The sequence below is a fragment of the Salmo salar genome, chromosome ssa14 (genome assembly GCF_905237065.1).
Source record: "Salmo salar chromosome ssa14, Ssal_v3.1, whole genome shotgun sequence".
In the NCBI taxonomy this organism is placed as follows: Eukaryota; Metazoa; Chordata; class Actinopteri; order Salmoniformes; family Salmonidae; genus Salmo; species Salmo salar.
In genome coordinates, this window is record NC_059455.1 from 46,739,164 (window position 1) to 46,761,050 (window position 21,887).

Sequence of the window (21,887 nt, forward strand, 5' to 3'; positions counted from 1 at the left end):
GACTACCCAGACTATTTGCATTGACCCTCCATTTTTTTTACACTGCTGCTACTCACTGTTTATTATCTATGCATAGTCACTTTACCCCTACCTACATGAACAAATTATCTCGAGTAACCTGTACCCTCGCACGTTGACTCGGTATTGGTGCCCCCTGTATATAGCCTCGTTATTGTGTGGAATGTTATTCACATTTTTCATAATTTCATAATTAATAAACATTATTTGTTATTGTGTTGTGTTACTTTTTTAAGTTTAGTTTATTTCATAAATAATGTTTATATTTGTATATTATTTTCTTAAAACTGCACTGTTGTTGAGGGCTTGTAAGTAAGCCTTTTTGCACATGTGACAAATACAATTAGATTTTCCATGCCTGGCTGAGTGGCGAATGAAGGGGGAGAACATGACACTCCCCTTTGGGGTGCAGGTCAGCTGTTGGTGGGGGATGGGGTAGGGGGGCTGTCCAGAGAGAAGAGAAAGAGAGAGAGAGAGAGAGAGAGAAAGAGACTGTAGGGAGGTCATTTTACACACTCACCAAAATGGATTCCTCAGCTTTGTGAGTCCCCAACTATAAATAGTGAAGCAGGGCCTGCACAGTAATGTTCTCCAAAACATACCTGACAAAGATCCTTTTGGGATCCAAACATTGTGGACTATGAAAGGTCTGTGTTGGAGAAAAGGAATGTGACACCCCTACTTAATGACTACTGGGTCTTTCCAGTATGTAAAGTGATGTGTGTGTTGACTACATATGCTATATTATCTATAAATACACTCTGAGTTGGAGAGACTGACAGCCACAGACAGCTGCGGGAACTTCTACTGATGTAGACTAGCTAGCTGCCCCATTACCCAACCTCATCTCTCGCTCTCTCTCTCTTTCTCTCTCTCTCTCACTCACTGGACTGTACTGTGAAAACAGGCAGTACTGTTCTGTCCTGTTGTGGGGAGCGAGCAGGGATCATACCCTCGTCGTTTTAGAAATCTTTCCCACAAAAACATCTACAAGTTGATAGGATGTAAGAGAGGACCTGAGGAGAACCTAACAGAAAAAAACAAGATGGCTGCCTTATCGATAGACCCGGTGGAACAGCCAAGGATGTACCAGCAAACCCTGCTTCAGGACGGCCTTTGTGACCTGCTGGAAAACCAGAAGTTTGTAGACTGTGTCCTGAAGATCCAGGACAGGGAGTTCCCGTGCCACCGCTTGGTCCTCGCTGCCTCCAGCCCCTTCTTCAAGGTAATTTGTTGGTGCTGTGTGACTCAGCAAAGTACAAGCATGACGTTAGCAATTCTTGGGTTGTGGGTAGTGGATTCCCGCTAGGTCAGTGTTTCTGAACTTTTTTTGTGTCAGTGACCGGCAGGCTATACTTCTTCCTCCTTGGAGGTTTACTTTACATTACAATTGGCATTGTAGAACTGACTAAGTCAGTGTCAACTTAACATCTGTGGGACTGGTCAACAACATCACACAGGCCGGTACAGGTCCACAGGCCGGTACAGGACCACAGGCCGGTACAGGACCACAGGCCGGTACAGGTCCACAGGCCGGGACAGTGTGAAAAAATACTGCTCTAGGTCATAAATGTATGCACTCACAGCCTTGGGGAAAAGCTTCCACTAAATAGCACATATGATATATTAACATCAATCATATTATCATCAATCATGATTGATTGATTGATTGGTTGATTCTTCTTCTTCTTCAAAGGCTATGTTCCTGTCCAACCTGGAGGAAGGAGGGAAGAAGGAAATCGTTTTGAAAGACGTGGAGCCTGGCGTCATGGCGATGATACTGCGTTACATCTACACCTCGGACATCAACCTGACAGAGCAGAACGTCCAGGATATCTTCATGGTGGCCAACATGTACCAGATCCCATCCATCTTCTCTGTCTGTGTCTCCTACCTACAGGTAGCATCTGTCTCTGTCTCTCTCTGTCTATCTGACTATGTCTCTCTGTCTGTCTCTTTCTCTCTGTCTCTCTCTCTCTGTCTCTCGCTTTCGGTCTCTCGCTCGCTGTCTCTCGCTCGCTGTCTCTCGCTCTCTGTCTCTCGCTCTCTGTCTCTCGCTCTCTGTCTGTCTCTTCCTCGCTCTGTCTCTCTGTCACTCGCTGTCTCTCTCTCTCGCTCTCTCTGTCTCTCTCTTGTTCTCTCTCTCTCTGTATCTCTCTCTCTCTGTCTCTGTCTCTCTCTGTCTCTCTCTCTCTGTCTCTCTCTTGTTCTCTCTCTCTCTCTCTTTCCGTCTTCTCTGTCTGCGTCTCATACCTACAGGTAGCATCTGTCTCTCTGTCATCATCATCATCGGGAGAAGCTGGTCATGGGGAATGGAATAGACCTCGTCTAAGAGAGAGCCGGCTGGGGACGAGATTGAACAAGATAAGAAACTGTAGGTGATATTAATATATTTCCCTGTAGGAGAAGCTGGTGCTGGGGAACTGCTTGGCTATCTTCAGGCTGGGGCTTCTGTTGGACTGTCCCCGCCTGGCTTTCACAGCTAGAGAGTTCATCTGTGAGCGTTACCAGCTCATCGTCAGGGACCAGGACTTTCACCAGGTAACCTAGTGTGTGTGTGTGTGTGTGTGTGTGTGTGTGTGGGGGGGGTATATTTGGGGTATTGTGGCAGCCCTTTACTGCAGTCAAATGACTAGTGGCCTCATGGGTGGAATGTTATTAATATTGTTCATAATTTCATAATTAATACACTTTTTTTTTTTAAATCAGCCGAACATCTGGTGTTTCTATGTCAAAAGGTTTTGTTATATTTCAGTTTTCTGTAATGTATATGAAGTGTAGTATGGGGATGCAAACTCTAAATGTAATACATTTCAACTCTATATCTGACATGGTCCAGGTGCCTTCTTTTTTTAAAACCCATAACCATGTGTGACCCTGATTTAGCCCACTGCAGCAAAAAGTTTAAAGGATTAATGTAAATGTTTCTGTCTCTGTGACAATTGACAATAAAGTATATTCATTTATCCACCAGCTGGGCCCCAGCGAGCTGGCAGCCATCATCACCTCCGACGCACTCAACGTGGACCGAGAGGAGGTGGGTGGTTGATGGATGGATGAACGGATAGATTGATTTGGGACGTACCCATTCATCTTTTCCCATTCTGGTCCTCTTAACCTGGAAATTTAGGTGGTGTTTGAGTCTCTGATGGACTGGGTGGGCTACGACAGAACGGAGAGGGTGAAGGAGCTGCCTGATCTTCTGCACTGTGTCCGCTTCCGCTTGATCCCGGTGGATTACTTCACAGAGAAGGTTGAAAATCACAAGTGGATTCGGGCCAACACGGAGGTCAAGAAAGAGCTGCAGCTGATCAAAGACGCCCACAAAGGAAGACTCCCAGAGGTCCAGAGGTCAGGGAACAGGAAGTCCAAGATGGCAGGTGACAAGGAAGATGAAGAAGACTCTGACGATGAGCAAGGTTTGCTTCCGGGGATTCTGAACAATAACCCTCGGTTCGGGATGTTTGAGACAGAGCTGATCCTTATGATCAGCGACACTGGGAGCGTAGCGTACGACCCGGTGGGGAACGAGTGTTTTGTGGCGTCTGAGTCAACAGAGATCCCTAAGAACCACTGCAGTCTGGTAACCAAGGAGAACCAGGTGTTTGTGGCTGGAGGATTCCTCCTCAATGAGGACAACAAGGAAGAACCACTCAGCTCCTACTTCCTACAGGTATGTCTCTTTGCTATTATTAAACATTAGTAAGGTATGGCTCTCTGCTATTATTAAACATTAGTAAGGTATGGCTCTCTGCTATTATTAAACATTAGTCAGGTATGGCTCTCTGGTATAATTAAACATTAGTAAGGTATGGCTCTCTGCTATTATTAAACATTAGTCAGGTATGGCTCTCTGCTATTATTAAACATTAGTCAGGTATGGCTCTCTGCTATTATTAAACATTAGTCAGGTATGGCTCTCTGGTATTATTAAACAATAGTCAGGTATGGCTCTCTGCTATTATTAAACATTAGTCAGGTATGGCTCTCTGCTATTATTAAACATTAGTCAGGTATGGCTCTCTGGTATTATTAAACAATAGTCAGGTATGGCTCTCTGCTATTTTTAAACATTAGTCAGGTATGGCTCTCTGCTATTATTAAACATTAGTAAGGTATGGCTCTCTGCTATTATTAAACATTAGTATGGTATGGCTCTCTGCTATTATTAAACATTAGTCAGGTATGGCTCTCTGGTATAATTAAACATTAGTAAGGTATGGCTCTCTGCTATTATTAAACATTAGTCAGGTATGGCTCTCTGCTATTATTAAACATTAGTAAGGTATGGCTCTCTGCTATTATTAAACATTAGTCAGGTATGGCTCTCTGCTATTATTAAACATTAGTCAGATATGGCTCTCTGCTATTATTAAACATTAGTCAGATATGGCTCTCAGCTATTATTAAACATTAGTAAGGTATGGCTCTCTGCTATTTTTAAACATTAGTCAGGTATGGCTCTCTGCTATTATTAAACATTAGTAAGGTATGGCTCTCTGCTATTATTAAACATTAGTCAGGTATGGCTCTCTGGTATTATTAAACATTAGTCAGATATGGCTCTCTGCTATTATTAAACATTAGTCAGGTATGGCTCTCTGCTATTTTTAAACATTAGTCAGGTATGGCTCTCTGCTATTTATAAACATTATTAAGGTATGGCTCTCTGCTATTATTAAACATTAGTCAGGTATGGCTCTCTGCTATTATTAAACATTAGTAAGGTATGGCTCTCTGGTATTATTAAACATTAGTAAGGTATGGCTCTCTGCTATTATTAAACATTAGTAAGGTATGGCTCTCTGCTATTATTAAACATTAGTCAGGTATGGCTCTCTGCTATTATTAAACATTAGTCAGGTATGGCTCTCTGCTATTATTAAACATTTGTAAGGTATGGCTCTCTGCTATTATTAAACATTAGTAAGGTATGCTCTCTGCTATTATTAAACATTAGTAAGGTATGGCTCTCTGCTATTATTAAACATTAGTCAGGTATGGCTCTCTGCTATTATTAAACATTAGTCAGGTATGGCTCTCTGCTATTATTAAACATTAGTCAGGTATGGCTCTCTGCTATTATTAAACATTTGTAAGGTATGGCTCTCTGCTATTATTAAACATTAGTCAGGTATGGCTCTCTGCTATTATTAAACATTAGTAAGGTATGGCTCTCTGGTATTATTAAACATTACTAAGGTATGGCTCTCTGCTATTATTAAACATTAGTAAGGTATGGCTCTCTGCTATTATTAAACATTAGTCAGGTATGGCTCTCTGCTATTATTAAACATTAGTCAGGTATAGCTCTCTGCTATTATTAAACATTTGTAAGGTATGGCTCTCTGCTATTATTAAACATTAGTAAGGTATGGCTCTCTGCTATTATTAAACATTAGTAAGGTATGGCTCTCTGCTATTATTAAACATTAGTCAGATATGGCTCTCTGCTATTATTAAACATTAGTCAGATATGGCTCTCTGCTATTATTAAACATTAGTCAGATATGGCTCTCTGCTATTATTAAACATTAGTCAGGTATGGCTCTCTACATGGTCTGGTGGTGATTAACATTCAGACAGACTGTTGGCCATCTTCCTTATGTGCTTTGCTGACATTTTGGTTGTTATAACAGATGTTCATAACATTCACTGTCACCAAACTCCCTGTGTCAGAGAGATAAGTTGACTTACTACCAGAGAGATAAGTTGACTTTCTACCAGAGAGATTAGTTGACTTACTACCAGAGAGATAAGTTGACTTTCTACCAGAGTGATATGTTGACTTACTACCAGAGAGATAAGTTGACTTACTACCAGAGAGATACGTTGACTTACTACATGCAGAATGATATGAACTATTATGCCATTGATAAACCATTCTGGTATCTTCCTCTCTCCTCCAGTTTGACCCTATGAGCGGAGAGTGGCTGGGGATGCCCTCACTGCCAGGCCCTCGCTGCCTGTTTGGGCTGACCGAAGCAGAAAACTCCATCTTTGTTGTGGGCGGCAAGGAAATGAAAGAGGGAGAACACGTTCTAGACTCTGTCATGATCTATGACAGACAGTGAGTACAGTACAGGACTCTACCCCTTTTTCTGTCTCTGCCTCTCTCTGTCCTCTCTCTCACTCTCTGTATCTCTCTCACTCTCTAGCTTTCTGTCAATGGTAAAGACAGACAAGAGACAATTTATAAAACTATTTTTAATTGTTGGTTCTATGTTATGTTCTACAGGTCATTTAAATGGGGCGAGTCAGACCCTCTTCCATACACAGTCTATGGTCATGGAACTGTCTCACACAATGGCCTTGTCTATGTCATAGGAGGAAAGGCAGAGAGCAAGTAAGTCACACTTTTGAAGATTGTATGCTGTCCCCTATTTATGGTTTGCATGTTCCGTCACAATATTGTTTTGAACGTTTGTTTTGTACTAATGCCCAACTTAGCATTCTACTCAATGCATCGTCAATGAGCGCTGATGGAGATTTCATGTAAACTGCATTACAGTGGCTTGGAAATACAATGTCAATTCAAGGGGAGGCAAATAATTAGTGGGAAAACCCTTTGTCATCATGTTGATGTCGCCAGATTGACTTTGGATGCAGCATAACGTTAGCTAGTTAGCTATTTTTGACAACATTGCCATTTATCTAAAGTAAATTTGACGACATGATAATGCTGGCAAAGTTGTTTCGTACTAAACATTTTACTACTTTTGCGATGCCAGACACTATAGTGTAATTTAGACTATACAGTCGTGATAAATACAGAACTACTGGGTTTAACAATTCCCCCAAAAATGTATGAAATGTATGCATTCACTACTGTAAGTCGCTCTGGATAAGAGCGTCTGCTAAATGACCAAAATGTAAATGCAAAATGTTTAAGGCACCACTGTTACACTGCCGGTAGAGGGCGGCATGAGAACGTTCATAACTGTGGCGCTGAGGGTTCTGATTCATAAGAGGTACCTGGATATGAAGTGTTAGCTAATTGGCCATGTAGAAGCTGCTTGTGTGTCTACAATCATAGCCGCAGGAAGTAGTTTGGGGGGGGGGTGCTGCGATATGGCAAAGTGGGGTGCACTTCTACACAATTAAAAACTCTCAAATGCTATTTGGACAGACATTAATTATCACCACAACATTAGGTTTATGTTAGGTTTAAAGTAAGGTGACCAGATTTCTGAAATTAAAACCGGGGACATTTCCAGTTCGGCGGTCAATATATCATTAAAATATCCAATGTGTAACATGGGTCGTATAAAGGGGACCAAGGCGCGGTGTGTAGAGTGCTCATACTTTTCTTTAATGAAACACTTAAAACAGAAAACAACAAAAAGACAAAACAGTTCTGTCAGGTACGACAGACAAAACGGAAAACAGCTACCCACAAAAACCCAGGAAGAAAAACCCCTACTTAAATATGATCTCCAATCAGAGGCAACGAGGATCAGCTGCCTCCAATTGGAGATCAACCCAAACAACCCCAACATAGAAATAGAAAAACTAGAACTAAAACATAGAAATAGAAAACATAGATAAACCCAAAACACCCCCTGTCACGCCCTGACCTATTCTACTATAGAAAATGATATCTTACTAGGGTCAGGACGTGACACAATGTTATTATCTATGAAATAAAAAAGGGGGACAATTCCGGTTTCATGTATTTGGTCTAACAGGCACACTGTGACAGAGAAAACAACTATATTACAGAAACACTACAGACAAGACAGAACTGTCCGATCTGAACAGCCATTCAGTGGTCCTGGTAGTCTGGGTAGAATAAGAGCAGAAGAGAACATGAGTAAAATTGAAAAAACAGAGACAATAGTATATGTGTAATGACTGTCGTCTGAAGTTGAAGGAGTGGACCAAAGCGCAGCGTGGTAAGTGTTCATATTTTATTTATTATGAAACACACAAACAAAAGAAAGGAAAAACCAAACAGTTCCGTCAGGTACAAAATCACTAAACAGAAAACAACTACCCACAAACACAGGTGGGAAAAGGCTGCCTAAGTATGATTCCCAATCAGAGACAACGATGCCTCTGATTAGGAACCACACTCGGCCAAAACAAAGAAATACATCACATAGAATGCCCACCCCACACCCTGACCTAACAAAATAGAGAAATAAAACAGCTCTCTCAGGTCAGGGCGTGACAATATGTGAAATATTTAACAACATAATAAAGAAATTAGACGATGAGATTGGTAACTACATAATACACTTATACCAACCTAATCTGTATATTTCTCAGAAGAATGTATCTTCTTCAGGATTGCTCTGTCTTTGGCCAGCTTCTCCATGAACTCCTGGCAGGGGAGGATGAAGTTTGTCTTCACAATAAGCATGGCCTTGATGGTAGGAACAGTGAACCTATTTCTTGCTGCTGTCCATATATCATTCATTTGGGAGAACACTCTCTCGACTGGACTTACTTCCAGGTAAGCACATGACACAGACTCTAATCTAGCCAGGTTAGTGTGTGGGATGTCATTCTCTTTGAAGTGGGTAACCACCGTGCTCCATCTCTGACTAAGCGGTATCTCAGATGTTTTCCATTCTTCAAGCGATTCCCCCCTTTAGGAACTCTTGCTGGCCAGTAACCTCGTCAAACAATGCATCCTCATTGATGATCACATTGGGGCATTTTTCCTGCAGTGTGGCTGCTGCCTTCTGGATCTCTTCACGCTGAGGTTTCCTTTTTAAAAGGAGACCATGTAAATCTTTTAGATTATCTGTGTGCTTTCCACATGCTTGCAAGTAGTTCACAGCCATAGTGAAGAATGATTGGAATGTTTTGAGAAAGCTGTCTTTAGACATTTCTCCATTTTCCTCTCAAATGGCACATACATTTTCAGCATTCTTTCTAGAGCAGGGAGTATGGACAGCCAGCGAACATTTCTGTGTCCTAAAATGTTATGGTACTCCTGGCCAAAAAACTCACAGAAGCTCTTCAGTCTTTCTACTCTGACGGTGAAAATATCCAAATATCTTTGTGAGCAGGTACTCAACATGAAGGGGAATCATATCCAAAGCTGTTCTGGCTGTGTTATGAATGATGTGGGCAAGAAAACCTAAGCCAATCACTTCCCGCTGCAGAGCATTTTTTAACTTTGGTATGGACATTGACCCTCCCCAGCCTATTCAGTCCTCCAAAGTTCGTATTTGTGTTTTCGGCAGAGAATGCCACGACTTTGTTTTCCAGGTTAAATTTTGGGATGACCACCAGGACCTCAGATGCAATTTCCTCTGCTGTTTCTCCTTTCAATTCAACAAAATCAAGCAGTTTTGTTTCCACAGATGTGCTGCCATCATATATCTTACAATATCTGACTACTATTGGCAGCAGCTTTACATGTCCATGATTGGACGCATCAATGGACAGGGACACACATTCAACCTGGTCTAGGTCCTGTGTTACCAAAGTAGTTTCCCATGTTGCTAACACGTTACTCACTATGGCTTCACATTTTGTCCTAGCACATGTAAACTTCGGCTCATAAAGCTCCCGTGTCAGTTGTGCTGTGCAGTCCATAGATCTGTAACTATGATTGTGTTGCATAGTGTGGTATTCAGAGACAGCCTCCTGCACAGCTAAATCATAATCTTCTTGGGAAGGCTCAACCTTCATGAAGAATGTGGTGGCAATCAGAGAGGCTTTATGCTTTTTCGTCTGTTGATGTTCTACCACTGCCGTTCTTCCCCCGCTGCCAATTGAAAAAGAGGAATTAAAAAAGGGTGCAGTTAACCATTCTATCATCTTGACCTGAGTGTATAAATGGAAATTCTCTCATCATGTTGTCATTAAAATGGCATTTTCCATTTCTTGGAAAGAGCCATTGTACCTCCTCTGTCTGCTCTTCTTCACTCTCCTTGTGTCACTCTTCTTCACTCTCTTAACTTTTTCTTCTCCTCCAATCTTTCTCCACTCGTCTTCCTGCTCTTTCTTCCTTTCCTTCTCACTCTTCCACACTCTCCTCGGTTCACTATTTTTACTCCCTCAATTTTTCCTCCTCCTTCCTCTCCAATCTTTAATAATAAAGAGTACACTATTAGATCAAATACTTTGGTTAACAGATTCCCATTGCTTGCCTCATTTTTGTATTTTATCTCAAAACCATTGTTTGGAATAATAAATTGGCATGCTCTAATCATATCTTTACCTTTCCTCCTCTCTCTCTTTCACTCTGCTTCCTATCCAGTCTTCCTCCTCTCCACTCTCTAACAGAAAACATTATGCTAATGTTATCCATTACAATATAAAAATATATTTTCACACTACTTATTATAATGCCAAACCATTAAAATTTTAATTTACAAATAAATATTCTCATAATTAATTGTGCATTAATTTAATATAATCATATTTTCAAAATTAGCCCGTCCACTGCATGTTTACATGTGAAAGTTTTTTAACCTAATAGCTAGCATGACAGTAGCTAGTTAACCTAGCTAGATAACTTAGTCGACATAGCTAATGTTAGCTAGCATAACCTATTTAAAACCTTATAAAGCAGATCATCTATCTATATAATAAATTGTGACATTATAACATCATTAGCAAGTATCTCAAAGGATTGTAACTTACCTGGCTTAACCTGTTTAGGATAGGGGCAGTATTTTCACGGCCGGATAAAAAACGTACCCGATTTAATCTGGTTATTACTCCTGCCCAGAAAGAAAACTGTTCTAAAACTGTTTGAATGGTGTCTGTGAGTATAACAGAACTCATATGGCAGGCCAAAACCTGAGAAGATTCCATACAGGAAGTGCCCTGTCTGACCATTTCTTGTCCTTCTATAGCCTCTTTATGGAAAATAGAGGATCTCTGCTGTAACGTGACATTTTCTAAGGCTCCCATAGGCTCTCAGAAGGCGCCAGAACGGGGAATGATGACTCTGCAGTCCCTGGGCGAAAAACAGTAGGGCTTTTGGAAAGTGGTCGTTCTGAGAACAATGACACGGGTGCGCGCGTGCATGTGAAGACTCCATTTTCTATTTTCAGTGTTTGAACAAAAACAAGGTCTCCCGGTCTGAATATTATCGCTATTTTACGAGAAAAATCGCATAAAAATTGATTTTAAACAGCGTTTGACATGCTTCGAAGTACGGTAATGGCATATTTAGAATTTATTTGTCATGATACGCACTGGCGCGTCACCCTTCGGATAGTAATTTGAACGCACGAACAAAACTGAGCTATTTGGATATAACTATGGATTATTTGGAACCAAAACAACATTGGGTGTTGAAGTAGAAGTCCTGGGAGTGCATTCTGACGAAGAACAGCAAAGCTAATTCAATTTTTCTTATAGTAAATCTGAGTTTGGTGAGTGCCAAACTTGGTGGGTGTCAAAATAGCTAGCCATGATGGCTGGGCTATCTACTCAGAATATTGCAAAATGTGCTTTCACCGAAAAGCTATTTTAAAATCGGACATAGCGATTGCATAAAGGAGTTCTGTATCTATAATTCTTTAAATAATTGTTATGTTTTTTGTGAACGTTTATCGTGAGTAATTTAGTAAATTCACCGGAAGTTTTCGGTGGGTATGCTAGTTCTGAACGTCACATGCTAATGTAAAAAGCTGGTTTTTGATATAAATATGAACTTGATTGAACAAAACATGCATGTATTGTATAACATAATGTCCTAGGAGTGTCATCTGATGAAGATCATCAAAGGTTAGTGCTGCATTTAGCTGTGGTTTTGGTTTTTGTGACATTATATGCTAGCTTGAAAAATGGGTGTGTGATTATTTCTGGCAGGGTACTCTCCTGACATAATGTAATGTTTTGCTTTCGTTGTAAAGCCTTTTTGAAATCGGACAATGTGGTTAGATAAAGGAGAGTCTTGTCTTTAAAATGGTGTAAAATAGTCATATGTTTGAAAAATTGAAGTTTTGGGATTTTTGAGGAGTTTGTAATTCGCGCCACGCCAATCATTGGATATTGGCGAGGCGTTCCGCTAGCGGAACATGATATAAAACGTTTGTGGTGATGTTGTGAATGAAGCTGCTATAGCGAGCAGCTCCCTCTGCTGGACAAAACAAGTTCAACGCGATTGAGACGTCAACCGGTCGGCTCTGCTGCCCGGTCTTTCCTGCCAAGTAAAATATTATTTCACTTTGCAATCTGTTATTTAACGCACAGTTAAAAACGGGGACATTTCACGGGGACAGCTCCAGCCGGGGACAGGCCACCAAAAACGGGGACTTTCCCCGGAAAACGGGGACGTCTGGTCACCCTAGTTTAAAGGTCTGTGGAATGGCATGTACTTAGTAACCTCATACATAGGCTACACTGACTCATTTAGTCTAGTTGTGGAACAGCGCATACAGTGCAGCATGAAATAGATGCATAATACACGCTATCAAGGTCGACTTCAAATACCAACATAAACGTGAAAGTAACCAGAGCATAAAACAGCTGACTGCGAATGCAAACTATGTCAGATAAATCCTACACATGCATTGAAATAAAAGGCATACCTCAAAGGACTTACTTAGGCCTCTAATCGACAAAAGCCACATACATAAAAACAAACTCCGCCAAGGAATGAAGAAAATCATGAAATACAAAAGGAAAATCTTGATGGAGTTTGTTTTTATTTATGTGGCTTTGTCAGTAATCAGCTTACCGTGATTGAACAACATTCAGCGCCTCAGTACAGGTTGGCATAGGGGAGCTCCGTGTCGTGTGGCTGAATGGACGGCGACTCTTGTTTTGTAGCCAGCTAGAGTTATTCAGTATGTGGTTAGTTGGACATTTTTTGGGGGGCACAGTGGAGTAGCCTACAATGCTTATATGAAAATCATAACTTGCATGCAGATCTTTAGTAATGCTAGGATCAATTGTAAATTGTTACTCGTGAAAAAGTTTAGAGGCTATATGAAGTCATCCTTGTGGAACGGTGCGTACAGTCTATAGTGTCATTGTCTCGTGCGCTTCCCACCCAAATTGTTGCTCTACATTCAGAGATGATCCTTATAATTTGTATTTATTTGCATTTAACCTTTATTTTTTTATCAGGGAATCATACCGAGACCAAGGTTTATTTTACAGATGAGCCCTGAAGTCCATAAATTACAGAAAATACACACATCAAAATATAAATACAAAATGCAAGCAGAAAGAAAAACATGGTCATAAAAAAACAAACACATTCATCAGTAATAATGTCCTCAATCAGCTTTCTGAATTACCCTAGAGGGACCAGAACATCACATTTCAGAACATTTTGGAGATTGTTCCACACAATAAGATGTAAGAAAACTAAAAGCTGACTTACGTAACTCAGCAGAGACCAACGGAATTTCCAGAGTTCTCCATCCCTGAGACCCGGGGTGGTGACACGTATGTCTAAAGTTTAGTAAGGATGTTAGGTACAGTGGGAATTTTTGTAAAAGGGCTTTATAAATGAAAACTGAATCAATGTACGTGACACTAAATAGGGCCAACCAACTTTCTGGTAGAGAATGCAGTAATGAGTACTAAAATTATCGCCTATAATAAAGTGGAGTGTGCTATTATATACTGCATCTAATGGCTTTAATGAAGTGGCAGCTGCGGTCAAATAGATGATGTTGCCAATAGTCTAGGATCATATGTGCGACCAGCTCATTTTTTTGTATTTGCCTGTCTGCATTATTCGCCAGGGAAGGGAAACATACTGCGAATATTGAAGCGTTGCATCAACAAGGTGGCTCTGAGAATATGGCGGTCGGAGAATGTTTTCCCTAAGGCAAGCTTGTCTCTGTCTGATATTATTCTGTTGCCTGGATCTGAATCAGCATCTGGTTGCTCATTATATATTTTTTAAAAACAGCCCTAAATCCACACTATAGTTAAATAACTTAGCAATATTTAATGATGTTTTTGCCAGCAAGATTGATCTGTTAGAATATCACATTTTTATTCAGGAAGATGGGCAAGCAAGACTGAAAAAATTAAAAGTGAAAATGCATTATACCAGAGGCAGGTAGGCTACAGGTAGGGATTAGGGATGTGTCACATCCTGACTAGAGGTCGACCAATTATGATTTTTCAACGCCGATGCCGATACCGATTATTGGGGGACCCCCAAAAAAAGCCGGTACCGATTAATCGGTCGATTTTTATTTTTATTTATTTGTAATAATGACAATTACAACAATACTGAATGAACACTTATTTTAACTTAATATAATACATCAATAAAATCAATTTAGCCTCAAATAAATAATGAAACATGTTCAATTTGGTTTAAATAATGCAAAAACAAAGTGTTGGAGAAGAAAGGAAAAGTGCATTATGTGCCATGTAAGAAAGCTAACGTTTAAGTTCCTTGCTCAGAACATGAGAACATATGCAAGCTGGTGGTTTCTTTTAACATGAGTCTTCAATATTCACAGGTAAGAACTTTTAGGTTGTAGTTATTATAGGAATTATAGGACTATTTCTCTCTATACGATTTGTATTTCATATACCTTTGACTATTTGATGTTCTTATAGGCACTTTAGTATTGCCAGTGTAACAGTATAGCTTCCGTCCCTCTCCTCGCTCCTACCTGGGCTCAAACCAGGATAACATTGACAACAGCCACTCTCGAAGCAGCGTTACCCATGCAGAGCAAGGGGAACAACTACTCCAAGTCTCAGAGCGAGTGATGTTTGAAACGCTATTAGCGCGCACCCGGCTAACTAGCTAGCCATTTCACATCGGTTACACCAGCCTCATCTTGGGAGTTGATAGGCTTGAAGTCATAAACAGCGCAATGCATTGCGAAGGGCTGCTGGCAAAATGCACGAAAGTGAATGAACGCTTACGAGCCTGCTGGTGCCTACCATCGCTCAGTCAGACTGCTCTATCAAATCATAGACTTAATTATAACATAATAACACACAGAAACACGAGCCTTGGCAGGTCATTAATTAATATCATTAATTAATTAATGTCATTGATATCATGGCAGGTCATTAATATGGTCAAATCCGGAAACTATCATGTTTATTCTTTCAGTGAAATACGGAACCATTCCGTATTTTACCTAACGGGTGGCATCCATAAGTCTAAATGTTCCTGTTACATTGCACAACCTCCAATGTTATGTCATAATTACGTAAAATTCTGGCAAATTAGTTCGCAACGAGCCAGGCAGGCCCAAACTGTTGCATATACCCTGATTCTGCGTGCAAGGAACGCAAGAGAACTGACACAATTTCACCTGGTTAATATTGCCTGCTAACCTGGATTTCTTTTAGCAAAATATGCAGGTTTAAAAATATATACTTGTGTATTGATTTTAAGAAAGACATGAATGTTTATGGTTAGGTACACGTCGGAGCAAAGACAGTCCTTTTTCGCGAATGCGTACCACATCGATTATATGCAACGCAGGACTGGCTAGATAAACTAGTAATATCATCAACCATGTGTAGTTAACTAGTGATTATGATTGATTGATTGTTTTTTATAAGATAAGTTTAATGCTAGCTAGCAACTTACCTTGGCTTCTTACTGCATTCGCGTAACAGGCAGGCTCCTTGTGGAGTGCAACGTAAAGCAGGTGGTTAGAGTATTGGACTAGTTAACCATAAGGTTGCATCCCCGAGCTGACAAGGTAAAAATCTGTCGTTCTGCCCCTGAACAAGGCAGTTAACCCACCGTTCCTAGGCCGTCATTGAAAATAAGATTGTGTTCTTAACTGACTTGCCTAGTTAAATAAAGGTAAAAAAAAAAAGATAATAATAAAATTTAAAAAAAATTAAAATCGGTTGCCAAAAATACCTATTACCGATTGTTATGAAAACTTGAAATCGGCCCTAATTAATCGGCCATTCCGATTAATCGGCCGACCTCTAGTCCTGACCATAGAAAGCTTTTATTTTCTATGGTAGAGTAGGTCAGGGCGTGACTGGGGGGTTAGTCTAGTTTATTATTTCTATATGGGGTTCTAGGTTTGTTTTTCTATGTTGGTGATTGTGTATGATTCCCAATTTGAGGCAGCTGGTAATCGTTGTCTCTAATTGGGGATCATACTTAAGTAGCATGTTTTCCACTTGTGGGTTATGGGATATTGTGTTTTGAGTTAGTGCACGTAGCATTCGCTGTAGTCACGGTTCGTTATTAGTTTATTGTTTATTTGTTTTTGTCTATGCTTAGTTTCACTTTTCTAATAAATAATGTGGAACTCAACATTCGCTGCGCCTTGGTCCGATATTCATTCCAACGAACGTGACAGAATATCCCATCAAACCAGGACCAAGCAGAGTGACCAGGAGGAGCAGGGATCCTGGGCATGGGCGAGGAGAGAGTGGAGGACTTTCTGTACGTGGGAGGAGATCATGGCAGGAGACAAGAGACTGCCATGGAAGCAGGCGGAGGCAGCGAAGGAGGATCAACGACGACTCCGGGGTTTGCAACCACGACGGAAGCCCGAGAGACAGCCCAACAAAGTTTTTTGGGGGGGACACATGGAGTGGTCGGCGGAGCGAGTCAGAGACCAAGGAGGAATATTGGGACAGATTGAGCGAGGAATGGGCGGCGAAAGTTGAGGAGAGTGATGAGAGAGAGCTGTTGGTTTGGTGTAGTATGCACGGCATTCGCCCTGAGGAGCGTGTTAGCCGTCCGAGGCCACCTGAGTCAGCTCCTCGTACTCGTCCTGAGAAGTGTGTTAAAGTTCCTGTACAATTGATGCCGGCTATACGCACCAGGTCTCCAGTACGCCTTCACAGCCCAGTACGTCCTGTGCCAACTCCCGTACTCACCGTAGGAAGCGTGTGACCAGTCAGGCACCATGTTTTGCGATGATACGCACGGTGTCTCCAGTGCGCATCCACAGCCCGGTGCGTTCTGTGCCAGCTCCTCGCACTTGCCGTGCGAAAGTGGGCATCTGTCCAGGATGGGTGGTGCCAGCTCAGCACGCCTGGTCTCCAGTGCGCCTCCTCGGTCCAGGATATCCTGTGCCTCCTCCTCGCACTCGCCCTGAGGTGCGTGTTACCAGTCTGGCACCACCTGTGCCGGCCCCACGCATCAGGCCTCCAGTGCGCCTTCCCGTTCCAGAGCTTCAGGCGACAGTTCCCGGGTCCAGAGCTTCAGGCGACAGTTCCCCGGTCCAGAGCTTCAGGTGACAATTCCCCGGTCCAGAGCTTCAGGCGACAGTTCCCCGGTCCAGCGCTTCAGGCGACAGTTCCCCGTCCCGGAACCTCCAACGACGGTCCACGTTCCGGAACCTCCTGAGACGGTCCACGGTCCGGGACCTCCAGCGCCAAGGCCAGAGTCTTCTTCTGCGTTGGTGCCCAGTCTAGACACAGCGTCCAGTCTGGGTCCAGGGCTGGATCCGCAGGATGAGCGGGTTCTTCGGCCCGCACCAGAGCCGATACTAGAAACCCCCCCAACTCTCCCTTTTTGTTTCAGGTTTTGCGGTTGGAGTCCGCACCTTTGGGGGGGTACTGTCACGTCCTGACCATAGAAAGCTTTTATTTTCTATGGTAGAGTAGGTCAGGGTGTGACTGGGGGGGTTAGTCTATTATTTCTATGTGGGGTTCTAGGTTTGTTTTTCTATGTTGGTGATTGTGTATGATTCCCAATTAGAGGCAGCTAGTAATCGTTGTCTCTAATTGGGGATCATACTTAAGTAGCATGTTTTCCACTTGTGGGTTATGGGATATTGTGTTTTGAGTTAGTGCACGTAGCATTCGCTGTAGTCACGGTTCGTTGTTAGTTTATTGTTTATTTGTTTTTGTCTATGCTTAGTTTCCCTTTTCTAATAAATAATGTGGAACTCAACATTCGCTGCGCCTTGGTCCGATATTCATTCCAACAAACGTGACAGGATGATGATGTAGGCCTATAGCAAGAAGTTTAAAAAGTTAGCCCAACTGGGTAATCATTCATTATTTGCATGATCTATTTTATCATTCTGTCACTGCATGACAATGCACATTTGTTATAGCCTACAATTGTTATTGTCTTTGAAGCCAAAAACAAGACATGTATGTTGGGGAAATGTTCTGAAGTTGTTCAGTTGTGTTTATTTTCATACCAATAGGCCTACATGAAACCAACATTGCACTAGCTTGCTGGGCGAATTAATTAAAATATCAATTAGGCTTACAGCTATAACAACCTATATTTAATAAATTAAAACCACAATTAGGCTTACAGATATTATAACCTATATTTAATAGCAATAAAACAACTTTTGCTTTCGAATGACCAAAAAGGAGGGCACCCCACTTCCCAATTACCAATTAAATGAACCCCTTGGCTATCAGATTACAACAAGGTTTACAAGGCCAAATTCAAATGCCGATATCAAATTAAAAGCAGTCGGTGCCTAATAAAAAAAAATAGATATTTTTTTCTTCTGGTTTTTCAGGTGGTGCTCAGCACCCCTACTTCCTGTCTAAAACTCCACAAAATATGAGTTCTGGTATAATGTTACTGTACTGTATCGCATTGATCTCTATAGGAAGTGCATACTTAGAGTGTGTGTCCACAACCCCACTAAGTTTATATACTGTGTTTTGTCCCCTAGGAAGTGCATACGGCGGGTGTGTGTCCATAACCCTACTAAGTTTATATACTGTGTTTTGTCCCCTAGGAAGTGCATACGGAGGGTGTGTCCTCAAGCACACTAAGTTTATATACTGTGTTTTGTCCCCTAGGAAGTGCATACGGAGGGTGTCTGTCTACAATCCCACTAAGTTTGAGTGGAAGGAGCTAGCTCCTATGAAGCTGGCTCGTTCTCTGTTCGCTGTGACGGTTCACAATGACCAGATCTACGTGGCCACGGGCGTTACAGACACAGGACTCACCAGCACTGTAGAGGTCTATGACATCGCTACAAACAAGTAAGGGCTCTTTTCAATCCACATTGCGGAAGTTCAGCTTTAAAGGCGTGATTTGAAATTTGAACTACAATGTCCCCTCTTTAGAGAAGACTGCATTCCCGGTAAACGCTGCATATGTCGACTCAATTGGAAATGACCTTTTACGTTTCTAATGTGGAATCTGTAACGGTTGATTGAATAGAGCCCTAAGCCTGTACTTGATTGAATAGAGCCCTAAGCCTGTACTTGATTGAATAGAGCCCTAAGCCTGTACTTGATTGAATAGAGCCCTAAGCCTGTACTTGATTGAATAGAGCCCTAAGCCTGTACTTGATTGAATAGAGCCCTAAGCCTGTACTTGATTGAATAGAGCCCTAAGCCTGTACTTGATTGAATAGAGCCCTAAGCCTGTACTTGATTGAATAGAGCCCTAAGCCTGTACTTGATTGTTTATTCTTTGTTTCATGTTATTAATTCATGAGGTGATGTAATAGACTATGGTTTGAACCCTGGTTACAAGACAATGTTAGCCTACTGAACTAAAGCCTGGACATTACCTCAGGGAGCTAACACAAACCATTGGACACACACTGGTTCAATTAACGTCATTTCCACGTCATTTTAATGAATTTGCCCAGTGGGAAGTATTTTGGTTTCAGGCAAGGTTATTTATTACACGAGCATGGTTCACAGAACTGCCTAGGCTACATTTAGTACATGTTGTTATAATGTGTGTTTTAATGTGTATGCTGTGTTCCAGGTGGTCAGAGTTCGTAGAGTTCCCCCAGGAGCGTAGCTCCATGAACATGATCAGCATGGGGGAATGTCTGTACGCTGTGGGGGGCTTCGCCATGATGCCCAGCGAGATCAGCGACGAGCCACAACCCACTGAGATGAACGACATCTGGAGGTAATTTCTATAATATCTTATAAAGCATTCATACACACTACATAGTGCTTTATAGAGCATTCATAGGCACTGCATACTGTTGATATCCACAACCCACTGAGATGAACGACATCTGGATGTTAATGCTATAATATCTTATAAAGCATTCATACACACTACATAGTGCTTTATAGAGCATTCATAGGCACTGCATACTGTTGATATCCACAACCCACAGAGATGAACGACATCTGGATGTTAGTGCTATAGCAAATTATAAAGGCTTTACAGAGCATTAATTAAGTCTTATAAACGCTTCATAGATCATTCATAGGCACTACATACTATACACCAGTTGTTTTTTAAACCTCTCTTCTGGGACTCCCAGACTGTTAACATTGTTGTATCCCTGAACTATTATTGGTTAACCCATAACTAAAATATTACATAATCTGGTCAGATGCTCAGTCAGAGGCTAAAGTACCATTTATGTTTACGGGAGATTAGCCCTGAACGACCACACATGATTCACTTACCTGATTCACTTACCTGATTCACTTACCTGATTCACTTGATGATTAGTTGACAGGTTGAATCAGGTGTGCTAGTTGTGCAATAGTTCAAATACATAGAATGGCTTGTTTGAAAACCCCTGCTGTAGATGAACGACATCTGGAGGTCAGTTATATAACAGCTTAAAAAGGCTTCATAGAGCATTCATAAGCACTACACTGAGATGCACAAGTACTGGAGGGCAGTTATAAACTGTTGTAATAATAAACAATTCCCATTAACCATTATTAAGGGCAACATTGGCTGAACGTACGTCATTATTACTAGTTATAGCCACTGGGAATGTACTCCATTAAAAGTTCTTCGTCTGAAAATGAGTTGGGTGCTGCTGGATCCGTGTAGAAAATCCACAGACAATGAACAATGCACTTTCTTCTTTCCCCACAGATTTGAGGAGGACTGCTGGAATGGGATTTTGAGAGAGATCAGCTATGCTGCAGGTGCCACGATTCTCGCTGTAAAGCTCAATACACTTCGTCTCACCAAGATGTGATCAGCTCTATAAAAAAAATATATATAAAAAAAATAATAAAAAAAAAATACTGGAGATGTTTTCAAACCTAGAATCACGTGTGTTTAGAGCAGGGCTGGAGCAAAAGCCTCTACACCCCAGTAACTCTCCAGCAGGACGGTTGGTCACCGTTGCTACTCTTCTAATGGCAAGGAGCCTCTTCAAATAGGTTGATATGAAATGTTGTCTTTATTCTACTGAATCAAAAATGAACAATTAGTCTATTTCAACTGAGCTAATAGTAATTGTTTTGACAGTTAGTATACGATTTGTATATTACTTTTGTTTTTGTAACATGCTGTTTTTCTTTATTGCTTAATTCCTTTGTATGAAGCACAAATAAAGATTATGAATGAATGAAAAGTCTGTCATTTATTTTCACTCCTGAAGCTATTGAAGTCGGGAAGTTTACATACACCTTAGCCAAATACATTTAAACTACATTTTTCACAATTCCTGACATTTAATTGAAGTAAAAATTCCCTGTCTTAGGTCAGTTAGAATCACCACTTCATTTTAAAAATGTGAAATGTCAGAATAAAAATAGAGAGAATGATTTATTTCAGCTTTTATTTCTTTCATCACATTCCCAGTGGGTCAGAAGTTTACATACACTCAATTGGTATTTGGTAGCATTCTTGCTCGCACATGCTTTTTCAGTTCTGCCCACAAATTTTCTATGGGTTTGAGGTTAGGGCTTTTTGATGGCCATTCCAATACCTTGACTTTGTTGTCCTTAAGCCATTTTGCCACACATTTGGACATATGCTTGGGGTCATTGTCCATTTGGAAGACCTATTTGTGACCATGTCGATATAGGAATCGTTTTACTGTGGATATAGATACTTTTGTTACTGTTTCCTCCAGCATCTTCACAAGGTCCTTTGCTGTTGTTCTGGGATTGATTTGCACTGTTTGTACAGATGAACGTGGTACCTTCAGGTGTTTGGAAATTGCTCCCAAGGATGAACCAGACTTGTGGAGGTCTACAATTTTTTTCTGAGGTATTGGCTGATTTATTTAGATTTTTCCATGCTGTCAAGCAAAGAGGCACTGAGTTTGAAG

General features: G+C 41.2%; 1 protein-coding gene across 1 annotated transcript; it reads left to right on the forward strand.

Annotated features, from left to right (window-relative positions):
- The first annotated feature begins 823 nt into the window (after window positions 1-823).
- Window positions 824-21,179, forward strand: klhl40a (kelch-like family member 40a). The gene is made up of 10 exons (XM_014141437.2): window positions 824-1,243; window positions 1,715-1,918; window positions 2,422-2,559; window positions 2,993-3,055; window positions 3,149-3,691; window positions 5,928-6,088; window positions 6,257-6,364; window positions 18,685-18,870; window positions 19,610-19,759; window positions 20,699-21,179. The coding sequence occupies exons 1-10, from the start codon at window positions 1,064-1,066 to the stop codon at window positions 20,802-20,804; spliced, it is 1,839 nt and encodes a 612-aa protein (XP_013996912.1). The 5' UTR covers window positions 824-1,063; the 3' UTR covers window positions 20,805-21,179.
- Window positions 21,180-21,887: the final 708 nt, after the last annotated feature.